The 15716-nt window shown below is 37.0% G+C and overlaps 1 protein-coding gene across 4 annotated transcripts in view; it reads left to right on the top strand.

The window, feature by feature from the left end:
- Nucleotides 1–13551, top strand: part of SECISBP2L (SECIS binding protein 2 like) — a 30944-nt gene extending 17393 nt beyond the window's left edge. For all 4 annotated transcript variants that reach the window (XM_075764993.1, XM_075764996.1, XM_075764994.1 and 1 more), the window contains exons 10-18: nt 748–915; nt 1077–1218; nt 2878–3047; nt 4312–4444; nt 5457–5619; nt 6279–6499; nt 7155–7309; nt 7780–7999; nt 8963–13551. In XM_075764993.1, coding sequence (XP_075621108.1) covers nt 748–915; nt 1077–1218; nt 2878–3047; nt 4312–4444; nt 5457–5619; nt 6279–6499; nt 7155–7309; nt 7780–7999; nt 8963–9636 — 2046 coding nt within the window. In that variant the 3' untranslated portion in view covers nt 9637–13551. The remainder of the gene's footprint in view (nt 1–747; nt 916–1076; nt 1219–2877; nt 3048–4311; nt 4445–5456; nt 5620–6278; nt 6500–7154; nt 7310–7779; nt 8000–8962) is intronic.
- The last annotated feature ends 2165 nt before the right edge of the window (nt 13552–15716 follow it).

Raw genomic sequence — 15716 nt, 5'->3', positions numbered from 1 at the left:
TAATTATTTTATTTTGCAAGGCATTTTTAAGTTATTTTGAGACTAATTTGAGTAATTTTTTATGAATCTCTGCTCCAATACTTATGATGCCATAATTGTGATGTTCTTAGGGTATTTGCGTTGCCAGTTTTGGATGCTAAAGAAATGCCAATTAAAATCAGTGGTGCAGAGAACCTATCTCAAAAAAAGACTGCTGGATTTGTGTCTGCTAATGAGATTATCATATGGATCTTAGTTTCACTTGTTAACAAACAGAATCATAGAATATCCCAAGTTGGAAAAGACCCATAAGGATCATTGAGTCCAACTCCAAATTCTCCATCTCACTGATTAGTTTCTCATGAGTTTTGTGCTTTTTGAAGTCTCATAATAAATTTTGGGTGAACGGTAGATGCAACTGGATTTTTGACATTAAAATTAGTTCTGAGGAATATCGAGCTTTCTTTGTGTTAATATGTAAACTACATCCTGGTTATTCTTTCTGACTCGAAGGGCTTGTATTCAGACTAATGCTTTGATGCAGGCTTTTCTTTAAAATTGTTAAATCTGCAAATATGTAGTAATGGTGTCAATTTTTCAAAATAACCACTAGTTAACTTACTGTGTTGTCTAGCTGCATGTAATAATTGGGATGTCGTACTGCTGACCAGAGCAACAGTTCATTTGGTTTCTGGAGTGTCACGTTTCCTATGGCCTTGAGAGAAGAGTCTTTAACTGCTTGTTTTTGCATTTTGTTTAAAATCCTAGTTGGATGACTTACCAGAGAATTCTCCAATCAATATAGTCCAAACTCCAATTCCCATTACAACCTCTGTACCAAAGCGTGCAAAAAGTCAGAAGAAGAAGGCCTTGGCAGCAGCACTTGCCACAGCTCAAGAGTATTCAGAGATAAGCATGGAACAGAAAAAACTCCAAGTGTGTAGTTCTACTTGCCCCCCCCTTCTGCCCCTTGTAGTTGGTAAAGAGGAGTATCAGTTTGCTGTTGCTCCTCTTTATATTAGCAAGAATCTCTTGTAAAGAATGTTTTGCAGGCACTATTTCATTGTATTTATGAGCATGAGATGTTCATGTTATAGGAGGCTTTATCAAAAGCAGCTGGAAAGAAGAGCAAGACCCCTGTTCAGTTAGATTTGGGCGACATGTTAGCAGCTCTTGAAAAGCAGCAGCAAGCAATGAAAGCTCGTCAGATCACCAACACCAGGCCTCTTTCATACACAGGTATTTCTAATCTGCTTGACTACTGCTGAATGTATTTTGTGTCAATATAAAGGTGATTGATCTGAGCATCTTAAATATGCTTTTTTTTTTCCTGCCAAGTTTTAGGTTTTTTAATATAAACATAATAAAAACCTGGGAAGATTTTCTTAATGCATTTCTTGAAAAACTCACCTATGCTATCTTCCTCTGAGCTGCAGTATGCAGTGGTGAAAGTCCATGGAGAACTGAGGACAAACTTCTTTTAAAAGAAGACACCAGCTATTCAAAACTCAGGATTCATGTCTTGAGAGTAATTCAGTGCTGAAATGAATATGTAAAAAGACCTGTATTAGGTCAAACCAAACATCTACTACAGATATAACAGAATTCTCTTTGAAAGCAGCTTAGAGAGGATATTTGTGACTATGATACAGAGGGATACGTCTCCAGGATATTTGTCCTGCCTCTACCGATTATAGTTCGGGACCTGCTGACCAAGGCATTCTCATACTAAATTTGTTTCTTAAACTATCCATCACTTCTATCATATGCTCTTACTGTCCATAAGATCCAATGGCAGTGAATTCTAACCTTACTACTTGCTGTGTGGAGAGGCTCTTCGTTCTGCTGTGTTTTTTTGGGGGTGGGAGTCAGAGGTTTTTTTGTGCCCTGCTCATAATTTTATTAGCTTTCATAGCCTTTGTATTACAAAGAGACTGAGCAATCATTCCTTGCTTTTCTCCTTTATTATACTTAGAGGTCTGTCATCTCTTTTCTGGTGCGAAGAGTCCTAGTCTATTTAGTTATTCCATTGTGGAAGCATGTCTTTTCCAGTAACCCATATTGCTTTCTCTGTACCTTCTTGTAGTTCTGCTGTGTCTTTTTGAAAATAAGGAAGATCAGACATGTACAGAATGTTAAATTATAGTTCCATCATGAATTTATGCAATGGCTTAACTATGCTTTTTTTGTTCTCTATTTCTTTATCAACACTTAACATTAAATTAGCTTTTTTAATGCTTGCTGCTGAATGCAGAGTTGACATTTTTGTAGTTATCTATTATAACCCATGAATCTCATTCCTGAGCAGTAGTATGTAGCCTAGAGTCCATCGTTATGCACATAGTTACCATTTTCCTTCTTATGTGTTGCTTCATTTACCTGCTTTGAGTTTCGGCTGTGTTCAAACATTAATTCAAGTTGGCAAGGCTATATGAGAGAAAGCTCAGCAAAGAACAGTTGGCATTTCCATTGGAGATGGCATTTGTTTTAGTCTTTCTTGCAGAAGAAACACTTAACTACATGCTGCAGTCTCTCATCCGTTTTGTCCTGTCAACTAATCAAGTCTTTGACAACTAAAAATCAATGTTTGGATAAATACTTGCAACTTATCTTGCTAATAAAGCTACGTGTAGTCATTTGAGAGAGATCTCTTACTGGTATTAAAGTAATTACTTTCCTGGAATCCATAGCTTCCTAAAACGTGAGGCTAAGTTGAAGAAAGCTTAAAACCATCTGGCAGCGACAATATCTGATGACATAATTTTCCTGTCATTATGAACTGCTTTTTTCCAAGGAAGGAAAATGTACTTTGAGAATTCATTAGTGGAAATTCTAAAATCAGTGTTGAAATAAAGCTGACATGTCTTTTGGTGAAACTAATATCTTTCTTGTATTTAGTTGGCAGTGCTGCTCCCTTTCATACCAAAGAATCTGCCAACAGAAAGTCCTTAACAAAGGGACAGCCATCTATGGGTTGCCTTAATCCTTTGGATTCAACTGCCCCAAAAGTGAAAAGAGGAAAAGAGAGAGAGATTGCAAAATTGAAACGCCCTACAGCGCTTAAAAAGGTAAACATGACAGCCCTGGAGTGCCTTGGCCCACACTCATACTTTAAAAACTGCTGTTTTCTTACCTGAGGAGTAGTGACCATGAGCATAAAGTAAGGGAGTCATGAGCTTCTGCCTCTAGTTCCACTTACGCTGATGGCCCTGTCCTTTGCATGTAACGTAACTTTTATACCCCCATAATCAGTTGAAGATGATACAAATCTATCTCAGTGTGGATTGCAAAGATCTTTTTTTAACTATTAGCACTAGGACATATGGGAAAACTTGCATAATTTTTTCCATTTTTTTGAGTCCTACTTTGTAGTGCAACATAGTATGCTAATCTTAAATTTTCCTATTCTCTTTTTTAATGATGGGTACAGATCTTGAAGTAAAAATATGATTTTATTTGAGTAAATTTAGAAATAATTGGTTGTATATATCTATACATGCACATGTAAAGTAGGTGTGTACACAGAGAATACAGTATGTATGGAAATCAGAAGGTAAAATACAAAAAACCTAACTCTAAAAAAGAAAGTGTAAAAGCCTTTTTTTTTAAAAAAAAAAAAAAGTGTGAAATTCACCTGTACTCATGCACCATGTTTCTTGTCAAAATCACTTTATGATATGAGCAGTTAGAATCTGGCAAAGCTGTGTTTGTACAAAGGTTGGCTTTGGCTAAGTTGCTTGGGGGATGGGTTTTGTTTGTGTGTGTGTTGTTTGGTGGTGTGTTGGTTTGTTTGGGGTTTTTTTGTGACTTGCCCATGATCTGCTTGAGTTAGAGAAATTCACAGCTACTTGTTCAGAAAAGTTTTCTAAACTCTCTGTTGTCAAAGCTTATTTGTCGTAGTAATACCAATATATCTATCACTACTTATCTTTGCACTTTCCTTTCTATAAAAGAAAGGATTCTATCTGTTGTCTGGTGCTTCACAAAGATGACTCGTATTCTTGCATAAGGTGTTTTTTACAGGGGTGGGAATGAAGAATTGTCAACGAGTGAATGTTATGTGTCAGAAGCTGTGAAAGTACTTAATACTTAAACTGTTGAAAGCACTATTTACGTAGAAGTATTGAGTATACCATCTGTAAAATACTAGAATGAAATACTCTTTGTGATCAAAGAAACAAATGATTTCAGGGTTTTCTGTCCTGGTATGAGTAGGAAGGTTCAAAACAACACAGTTAACTTCATTTTGTGTATTGTTCAAATGGACATTTTTTTCTTTACAACTATCTTCTATAATTTTCAGATGCTGATAGCTGTTGGTTTTGTTCCTAGATTATTTTGAAAGAGAGAGAAGAGAAGAAAGGCCGTTTATCAGCTGACCATAGCCTTTTGGGATCTGATGAACAGAAAGAGGTTCATATAAACTTGACTGCTGATCAGTCTCAGGAGCTGGCCTCTCAAGAAGGTTGGTCTCTCTATCTCTCTAGTCCCCCTTCCCCCCAGTTGTACTAATCTACTTATTCTAACATTTTGTCTTTCTCTTTTTTTTTTTATGCAACACAACTTATTGATGTTATCTTTTAACTTTTTTAACATTATGAAACAGTAGAAATTAGAACTCTCTTTTTCTAAAATGTCTTGTCTGTGCCTCATTAGCAGAAGGCTGAGTGCAGTATGGGTTCCAAGTACATAACCTCTATACAGGCTTTTAATTAAATTTCTCTTGAGCAAATATTCCTAACACGTCAGAGTTGATAGCAGTTTTGGTAAGTGGACAAAATGTGACCTGTTGTCAGCCATGCCATGTTGATCACAATGCTTTTTAATGATAAGCATACTGAAAGTTTTCCAGATTTAGAAATTGCAAACTGTAAATAACGTTTTGCAGTTTGAACGCTCTTGTCAATCAGCTTCAATGTCTGGACTGTCAATTTGCAGCAACAGTTCTGAGCAACTGAGAAACTCCAAAGAATTTTCAATGCCTTTCATGTGTGTGGAGTTTGTTGGGGGTGGGGGAAGAAGGTGTCTATCAGGATTCTAGATGTACTGCTTCAGAATGTTTTCTTCTCAATGACCTGACTGATTCCACCTGACTGAAGATAAGTGTGAAAGTCTTAAATGTCCTAGGAATAAGTTAGTTAAATATTATATTTATAAATAGTAAAGAATTATTGGAAGAAGTTGTAGCATTTAGGCAAGTTTACCCTTCTGTCCATTTCCCAAACTAAGCTTTGGATATTTTTAAATGGATATTCAAATATCGCTTATTTACCCAACCCATGCTGACTGTTAGATATGTGCTTGTTTTGGTTTTCCCCCTCTCAACTACTACTTCCCACTGCCCCGGGGTGATACACGGTTTAGCGGTTTCAGAATGTAGTTTGGAAAAACTGAGAGAGAGATACATAAGAAGTGTGATGCTGTTTTTTATGTGAAAATGTCTTTGTATTTCATAATGTTTCAAAATTGTCTTTCAGAAACTGGACTAAGTATGCCTAGTGATACTTCACTTTCACCAGCAAGTCAGAATTCTCCATACTGCATGACCCCAGTGTCACAAGGTTCACCGGCTAGTTCTGGAATAGGCAGTCCAATGGCATCTTCTGCAATAACCAAAATTCACAGCAAGAGGTTCAGAGAGTAAGAGTTTTGCATTATTAATATAAATTCAAGGCTTGCACTTCAGTCAGTCTCGTCTTTTAAATGTGGATAGGTTTACTATACTTAGGAGGAGCTTAACAAACATAAACTACTCTCTCATCAATAGAAGTTTTTGCAAGTTTTTTTTTTCCGTAGATGGATTGCTACGTGTGTGTATATATATTGTGCATGTACACACGTGCTTGCTGCAACAAATAAGCTAGGTGGGAGTATTCTTGAAAAAATTTTCCTTTTTTTTTTTTTTAAAGGAGGGATACATACGCTTTGGATGGGAAAGGAGGAATACTTAGGAATGCTTAAAACACTGTAATAGTCACTCAATATATTACAGCTTTTTTTACTAATCTATCTTTATAGAGTACCAAATTAAGGAAAAAACAGTTGCTTGTGGCACCTACTTGTTTAATATTCTTTTTGACTGACCTTTTGATGTAAAGGATGTTACTGGAAATATAAATGTTTTCAGGATATATTTTTAACTTATAGTATACAGTCTGATTTCTAAATCTTTTTAATATCTTTAACAGTTTAATAACTGTTCTGAAGAAGTCAAATTCTTTTTATTTGGTAAAAGAAAAGGCTCAGTGAAATAGTATTGATTGTGTTGTGCTAATATTTGATGTTTTTTGAATTGACAGATACTGTAACCAAGTTCTAAGTAAAGAAATAGATGAGTGTGTGACTCTCTTACTGCAAGAGCTTGTTAGCTTCCAGGAACGGATTTATCAAAAGGATCCCATGAGAGCTAAAGCAAGGAGAAGACTTGTTATGGGGTTGCGTGAGGTTACCAAGCATATGAAACTAAACAAGATCAAGTGCGTAATCATATCTCCCAACTGCGAAAAAATCCAGTCAAAAGGTATAAATGATGAAACAAGTGATGCACTTCACTGTGTATAGTTTTCTTGTGCTGATTAGCAAGGATAGAAGCAGGGTTTTTTTAGTTACTGTGCATGATATAACACTTCCAGAATCAATTGTGCAATTGTCACTCCATGTTTACTTTCTTCTTCTCCATTCCGGAAGAAACTCATTCATAAGGGGTGGATAGCTTAAAGAAAAATAGATACAATACATACAATAGAGTTCAGTTTTATTCCATTCAGTCTTTGATACACCTGGAGTACTGAGCTCTGGATGCTCTTAAGGAGGATTCCTTAAGAGGAGTATGAATTGGTTGGTTAGCCAACCAACACATTTTGCCACAATCAGAAAGGTAAACAGAGGCTTCCTGAGATATGAGAAGAGCAAAGCTCTTCTCAAGAAAAGAGCTGTGAAAAATTCTGGTTTAATGTGTGTGCAGGACTAGTAGAGAATACAGAATATTGCCTTGATCTATACTCACTCGCTGTACTTGAAACGTGTAGGTTGTTGTCCTGTGGAACGTAGTAGCTGGTGATTGTGCGTATCAAAGTTTTACTGACTAATTACAGTTAAAATGGGATAGAGAGTTGTATTTCACCATACTATGACTTTAACTGACCAGGTATCTATTTACAACTGCTTTCTTCAAGGTGGACTAGATGAGGCTCTGTATAACGTAATAGCCATGGCACGGGAACAAGAAATTCCTTTTGTCTTTGCTCTTGGACGTAAAGCTCTTGGCCGTTGTGTGAACAAACTGGTTCCTGTTAGTGTAGTGGGTATCTTCAACTACTCAGGTGCTGAGGTGAGTAATCCTATTCGTATAAGTGGCTGGAGTAAACAGCCTTGTAGTTACGAATTGATTGGGCATGGAGAGTGCACCTAATACACGTTTGTTAATGGCCCTGACCTGATCTGTATAGGGTGTGTTTTTTTCGAAGCTCAGTATTTACAGAACTGAGAGACTATGTTGAAACATCTTGGTCACAACATCTCTAACTTTCAAATAGACTTAAATGCCATCTGAAAATCTCTAGAAGGCTTAAGATTGTAAGGAAAACAGTATCTCTAAGTACATCCCCTCAAAGCTGCATTAACATGGAGTGGTGTTTTTTAATTAATACAGAGAAGAATTAATTTTTGGTTGAAGTAAAGGTATTTGGTGTTAATAAGCTAAAGGCTCACTATGTGGTATACCTTTTACTAAAATGAGTAATTTTAAAGTGAAAATTATTAGTAAGAACTACTGATTATAAAAACTGCCTTCATACTTAGGACCTATTTAATAAGCTAGTATCACTGACTGAAGAGGCCAGAAAAGCCTACAGAGATATGGTTGCTGCAATGGAACAGGAACAGGCAGAAGAAGCCTTGAAGAATGTCAAGAAGGCACCCCATCATATGGGTCATTCTCGCAACCCCTCTGCAGCAAGTGCTATCTCATTCTGTAGTGTTATTTCTGAACCCATATCTGAAGTGAATGAGAAAGAATACGGTAAGTGTGATAAAACTTACTGTTGTAACTAGAAGCTGGAATTTTCCAAATACTGATTATTGTAAAATGTAGCTAAAAATACAATATTTCCTCAGAATTTACAGTATCCTACAATTTTCAGCAGTAAGAGAAAATTGGTTACTTTTCAGGTAGTTTTGTAAGTCTTTTTTTCCCCCTGAACTATGTAGAAAATCATGTCATTTCTAATCCTCAGAAATGTTACAGCTACCTAACTGACATCAGTGGAGGTGGCTTCTCCAGTTTTATTGAACTGGTACCAAACACAGAATTGATTATATGAATGAGGAAGAACTAATGGCAGAGGGTAGGACCTAAATTGAGGTCTCTAAAGATAGGACACTAGCTTAAATTTTGAAACTTGAGATGGGAGTGAATGCTTATAGTGTGAGCAAAAGCAAATTGCTTTATCCAGTTGCATAAGCCCAGATGACAAAGGGAATAAAAGGGAGAATGCTTGTTTGAAGTAGACTTTTTTTTTTTTGGTCTGATGGTGAATTAAAAAAGATACTATCCTGGTTTTTAGTTAATTATTTTGCGGTGTCTCAAACTTAATTAGTTAAATGTTTTTCAAAAAATCCTTAAACAGATGACTTTGAAAGCAGAAATTGCCCTATTATTATTCATACTTAAGAGTAACCTCTTTTGACGTACACTCATTGTTCCGTTTGGTGCTTCCACAGTTTACGCAGGAAACTAAATGCACAAACTTTCACCTTTTGTAATGTCTGGTTTAGGATACTGTAAAAACCCAAAGTCATTCACAGTTCTTTCTATGGTCTCTCCCTTTCCCTTCTTCCCCCTTTTTCTAATTGAAATTTTTCTAGCAAGCATAAATAATATTAAAATTATTAGTTCCTATTGCTATGTAAACAATTCTGGGATGTTCAGGAGAAATATTCTTATATAGAAAGAATGAGTATTTCCTACTTTTGAAACTTGTAGAAACAAACTGGAGAAATATGGTGGAGACATCTGATGGATTAGAAACTTCTGAAAATGAAAGAGAATCCTCATGTAAGACTGCAGTACCAGAAAAAGCTGGTAATGGTCAAATTGAGAAAGCTACACTTAATAAACAACCACCTCTGGGTACAATTGGCACTACCTCAGCAACAAATCATGGAAAATCTGCACCAGGTGACAAAGATGAGGTGAAACCAGATGATAATCTGGAATGGGCCTCACAGCAGAGTACAGAAACAGGATCACTGGATGGCAGCTGCCGAGATCTTTTGAATTCCTCCATGACCAGTACCACCAGTACTCTCGTACCAGGAATGCTAGAGGAGGAGGAGGAGGAAGATGACGATGATGATGATGATTATGCCCATGAACCAATTTCTGTAGAGGTTCAGCTTAACAGCAGAATTGAATCTTGGGTTTCAGAGACCCAGAGAACTATGGAGACTCTTCAGCTTGGGAAGACCCTTAGTGGTGCTGAAGAAGACAATGCAGAACAAAGTGAAGAGGAAGAAGTAGAGGCTTCTGAGCAGGCTGATCCAGTCACTGATGGTGAGGAATGGACAAATGATAAGCATGCAAGTAACACTCAACATAAACCCACCATCTGCAGTTCTTTAAATCAAGAACACACAGATTCCATCTATATGCCGTAAAAATAAGCAGGAACTCAGGAACTCTTTAGAAATTATATTAAAACTAACTGTTGTAAAGGTTGCAGCCATTATTTCGTATGCTTCATCTCAACATTTTGCACTGTTAAACATTTAATATGTGTATTTAATTCACAATGATATTTTTGTAGCTGTCTGTTACTTGTTTGATTTAAAAATTAGCTTAGCGCTTAATCAGTATCTATTTCCCAGAATAGAAACTGTGTGGAAAATTTGTCACTAAGTATTCATTTGATCCTTTGTAAAAGGAAACATCTTGTAACTGACCAGCTTAAGCAAAATTCTTTTAAGATGTGACAGCTTAGCTCGTTTTCAAACAGATAACCTACATTAAGACTGACAAATTACTGACACTTTACGTTGGTGTTACAGTGTTATGCCAGACATGTCAGTGTATCTGACCATGATTTTTCTAGTTCTATCTAGAAGTAAAAGTAAAATTTTGGTTCTCTGTAAAGAAAAGCTAGAAAACCCCATTTGCAGTCTTAACGAAAAATAAATAGAAGAGAAATCTATGCGTGATTCTTATGCTAAGATAGATGCAGCTTTTTAGTTGGTCTCAGTGAATGCATTGTTAAAAAGCTGCTGATAGTTGAGTTGGTTACAATAAGCTATAACAACTTCAATTCCAGAAAAACTTTAAACCAGAGGACTACAATTAATGTTTTGTGGGTTTTTTGCAAGGTGGAAATACTGCATAAAAAATTAGGAAAGAAAACAAAAATTCCTCATGCTCTCCACAGTTGCTGTCTGCCAAACCACACTAAGTGAATCATTAACCATGATCCCTGTCCAGGGCTTTTAGTAAACTGATGACTTCCACTTTCTCCTGTCACTTACCTCAGGAATGCTGTTTTGCATATTGTAATCTACGTAACATTGCAAAAAAGGCAGAATAATCCTTTAACAGCAAGTGTGAATGATATGGTGACTCAATGTATTGACAGTTCCGTACGCATGCTTTCATCCTGACCACCCTCGTGTTGAGTTCGGGATGTATCTTAACAATTCTTAATCAAAATGTGATCTCTTTTTGTCTGTGTTCACAGTTGTAGCAGCTTTAGGAGTTGACCTCTAAAGTAGAAAAGGAAGTAGTTATTCCAGGAAAGGGGAGGTGCCCTGTAGTATGGGGAGGTATTTCAGTCATTCAGAGGTAAAAGAAACAAAAATAATGCCCTCCCTGAAACATACATGTTGCTAGAGAATTGTTCCATTCTGAACATTGAAGCAAAATCTATTAACCTATGATGAATTCATTTGAGATTGAAGATGGAGTATATGTCTAAACCTTGCATGTAAGGAGTCCATTTTCCATCTTTGTCTTACATTGGCAAGGGATGTACCAAAACTGCCAGCAGCAGGAGCTTCACTACGAGAGTAGCCAAAGAGTAACTCATGTGCATAACACTTTTATAGCAAATGTATGTTTCTTTTAATTCCACTCCATTTTTCTTGATCACTTGTATCAAAATGCATAAAAAGCCTCTGGGTAGGCCGAAAACCACCAGAAATGGACAGCTTGGGTATTTAGTCCACACTTACTATTACGGGACCAACACTTATAGTACTAGTGATGCTGGCATTTTAAGTTGCACTGGGAAAATAAGACTCCAGGTTTAGAATCATCTACTCCTGGTTTTTTTGGATGCTAATGAGAATAATAGAAACTGTGTGTATTCTGTAAATAATGCTTTGATAGGTATAGACATAGCAAATGCTATGTAGATAAGCAGTATAGAGAGCTGCTAGGACAACTGGCTGTTCTGTCACATCTTAGTTCCTTCGTGTAATATTCCTAGATGTTAGAACAGGCATTTTATAGGAAAACAAAGACTAAGGAATGATGCCTTCTGAATGTTAAACCTTTTACTGTACATATGGCAGATTTCTACTGTCTGTATGTTTTGAAAGAGTTTTTGCTTTAGGAAATGATAGGTGTTTGAACTGCTGACGAGCAAAACTTGCCCTTGGATGTGTAAGCACATGTCTCCACACCAGCTGAGATCAGTGTATACACTGAGGGCAGAACTTCACCGGAATAACAAAAAAAAAAAAAGGTGTTTGTAATTTTTCCTTTTGCTTTTTCAGTGCCAGTGATTCAAATCACTTTTGATCTTGAAGTATTAACATCAAAGGCGCATCTTTTTATATGTCTTTTCTGAACTTGGACTGTCATTTTAAAATTTTCTGACATTTATATCAAGGTCTTGTAATATTCAGCCCACTATTTAACTGCAATTTTGCTACAGGTTTAATAGAGTTCTTGAAGGTGATATAGCACTTATAATATCTCTGAATTTGCCAGTAAATAAGGAACTAGTCTCTTTCAAAATGTGGCAGGTCACCCTTAGAGGAGCAAACTGAAACCGAGTAAGGGAAACTGGTTTTAGTGCTTCCTTTTTTGATAAACTGGGAATGAGCAATAACTGTGAGAATGAAATTGTAATTCCTTTGGGAGTGATCCATTTCATTCTAAAATTAGGGAAGTTCCTTGCCACTTGGAGCACTTGAGGAGAGTATCTCACTGTGGTAATTTTGATTCTGTTATCACCAGAATTTAAAAGGAAAGCATATGAATGTTTTACAATACCATGTTGGTCTTTTTTTTTTTTTTAAAGTAGCTGAATTTCTATTTCGGTATAAAAGTATGCAGTTTACTATACAGGTTGTTACTGTCCCCAAGAAAAGATGTTTCTGTAGTTATAGGTGTATAGATATTTTTGTTGTGAAAATGATTATTCAGAAAACAAATCTACTTTTCTTAAGACATTCTTTATAGAAATGATTTCACCACTTAATTTATCTGGTAAAATCAAAAGTAATGTATCTGTGGTAGGGGTAGGGATCTTTTAAAACTGATAGAGTGGCTATGTACACAACCTATTTATATAAATACTTTAAGTATCTCTGTCAAAATAATAATAAAACATGTATTGCAAATGTGTAGAAGGGAAAAATTCGTGAGAACTTTTGTCCTTAGTTGGACCAAGTGAAAATGTTTGAGTAAGGTGAAGGACCTGATCCTGCTAGTACATGCTTACGAGCATTAGTTCCACTGGCTTGTAATCGGTGGCCTGTTTATCTGCTGAAGTTGTGTGCAGGTAGTTGTAGGATTGGAGTTAACGGTGACAGAAGGTATTGACCTGTGTTTTAAAAACTTGTGATAGAAAATGTTCAGTAATGCACTTGTTGGTGTTTTTCTGGTAAAGATAGGAGGTGTCTTTATGCTCATTTGGGTGGGTGGGAGCTTACATAATGTGATTCTGTCCAGTTCTTTAACACAAGCTTAAATTTTAATAATGTTACTTTAAGTATATATGTAAAAAAGTATTATTGTTTGAAAAGCTGCTGTTTGCTGAACCTGTCATTAAGTATTTTCTGTGAAGTTGTGCCAACTAGTGAAACTATTGAGTTGATATCAATGTTAGCCATTTAAAAATGAGACGTGACGATTTGTTAATCAAACAAAAACCAGCAGAAGCAAGCCATAGAAACAAGTCACGTGGGTATTCTACCCACCTCGCCACACGCAAGAAATGTGAGAATGTCTGACCTGAAACTTCCACACCAATGAATGGTAACACTGAAAGTAGAAATCCAGTTGGCACAGCCCACCTTCAAAATGTTCATAAATAGTTTGTATCTTTTACTTTTAAATAGATTCTAATAAGGAAAGCTGTTTAATCTTTAATGTCTTAAAATTTATAGTAATATTTAGGTTAAAGCAGTAGAAAAATCATTATGAAATACAATATGAAGGGGTTTGTTCTATTCCTTTTTTGCGTATGAAGGATAATTGTTCTGTCTGCCGTACTTTTTGGAGTAATAACAGCTTTTTTGCACTATGTAAATACTAGTGGGGATTCTTCCATAACTAATAAAAATGATTGTAGAAAACTATGGCTTTATTAGTGATATGTCTGTTCACAATTCCTTTATCCTGACTTTGTTTGCAAATGCTGCCCTGGCACTATCAGAGATGGAAAAGGTGTGTGTGACACTGTATGCAACCAGAGGATGGAGAAGTTGTGTGGTGGCTCCTCGCCTCTGGCTGGTGGCAGCCTGGGTCCCGAGGAGCTGAGCCCCTCAGTCACCTAGACTGAACGGGCGCTGGCAGGAAGGCTAAAAAGAACAACAGGATTAGCAGAGGATTTTTCACATTATGGAGTCCAAGTCCCAGTTGCCGTGTACCATCTCAACAATGACCGGAAAAACATTATCTAGAAAACCCTACCATTCTTCAGAGACCATGGGACTGAACTAGGTCCAGAGTACTGAGTTGGAAATAACATTTTACTTACGAGCAAATGAGTAACTGCAGGCACCTCCAAAAACTAGGATTTCTTGCATGCTGCTAATCGTATGAGAATTGAAGTTGACCTGCCGTTATTGTTATACTGGTGGATGAAATCACCTTTGGAAAATAACACGAAGTTCTCAGGATGTTGTCCCCTGCTCTCCAGTGACTCACTGGTAACGGTTCACGCTTCTGCGGGTCTAGTAACAGTGTCATTAACTGGTTTTGCAGCTCCCACGTGTGAGAATATTTGTAGCAATTCAAAAAGGATACAGCTTCATCCTGTGATTTTGAATTTTCTATTTATGTCCCTTAACGTCATTTTTCAATTCTGCTATTGCAGTTATCTTCTGTTGAAAGTGCTTCTGTTATAAACCTTACTTTGTAGGTGCATCACTTGCTGTCAAAATTACTCCTCACATCTGGATTTTGCCTGTGTCTTCTCAACCTGATACGAGATTTGGAAAGTACAGAAAAATAGGTGGCATCATGTGAGTTGCGCCATGGAAATGACAAGAAAATTAATTACCCCAAAGCCTTACAAACTGAATTTTTTTCCTCCCGCTCCCCCTTCCATTTCTTCACCATTTTAAAAACACCAACCATTTTGTAGTGCCCTTGAGGAAAGTTCCTTGCTTCTATTTGAATTTTTTTTTAATGGTGCTTTGCATTGCTGCACACATGGAAGAACCACCACAAGAAAAAAATTTCTCCTGCCGTTGCTGCACTGAAGTTCCTACAAGCAGCACTGGCCCTGCCTGTACTCAGCTGCCTGAGCTCTCGGGTACCAGGTTTATACTGGCAGAGCTGGGAGTTTATGAATCCACATGTCTGTAACGTGCAGAAAGACCCCAGTCAGTCAAATTGCACTATTTAAGCAACAAAGGTTGCTCTTTGGATTTGCTTTCAGATTTTTAGCATTACTGTGTATAAAAAGGATTTTCTTTAATATATATTTTATTTTTTTATCCAATAGTGCTTTAAAAAGACCCCAGCAACCCCCAGAGGAGATGATGCAGCTGAAGACTGTTTACTTTGAGGTCTTGTATGAGTTAGCAAACAGTACAAAATGCAGGGAGACCTAGGCTAGCATGTACTTTTTGGCAACAGCTACAGGCCCCTGGTACACTCGTAGCTGTTAAATTCCAGTTTTCCCCTGACGTTTGGTGAGCTCTCTTGTAAGGCGGATGTGTGTGGGCGTCCATCTGGACGCTATCTAAACCACCCAGCTATCTCTCTCAGTGTTGTTTTCCAAGGATAGTACTTTAATGAGTGAAGAGGAATTTAGTAATCACGTAACACTGATAACACACTTGCCCTTATATAAAGTGAAAAGGGCGAGGGGGGCATGAGTAAACTGCATTTCCTATGGTTATCTATGTGGCAGCGCTGTTTGTGCTCGGGTTCCCCTGGAGACGGCGGAGGCTGTGGTAGCGCTGTGCATGCAGGCAGCCATTCGAGGTGTATTTATAGGGAAAGTTAATGTCTGTCCACACTAAATTTAAAACCGCTTTCTGCTTCCATAAGATATAGTAGACTACTCTTTTCTTGCAGAGTTATAAAGCAACAATAAATATCGTCACACCCAGCTTGTGGGGATTTTGTACATTTTCCAAAAAAATTGTGGTAAAAGTCTTCCTGTTGAGAGGAAAAAAACCTAAACATAAGTTTAGAGCATTAAATTCTTGATAATGCATTTCATGCAAGGGAAGGGTGCATTTTCAGATGGATTCAGCCCCCGAGAGTATTGTTTCAAGCTCTTTGG

The sequence above is a fragment of the Balearica regulorum genome, chromosome 12 (assembly GCF_011004875.1).
Source record: "Balearica regulorum gibbericeps isolate bBalReg1 chromosome 12, bBalReg1.pri, whole genome shotgun sequence".
Lineage (NCBI taxonomy): Eukaryota > Metazoa > Chordata > Aves > Gruiformes > Gruidae > Balearica > Balearica regulorum.
This window is presented reverse-complemented; position numbering and strand designations above follow the sequence as displayed.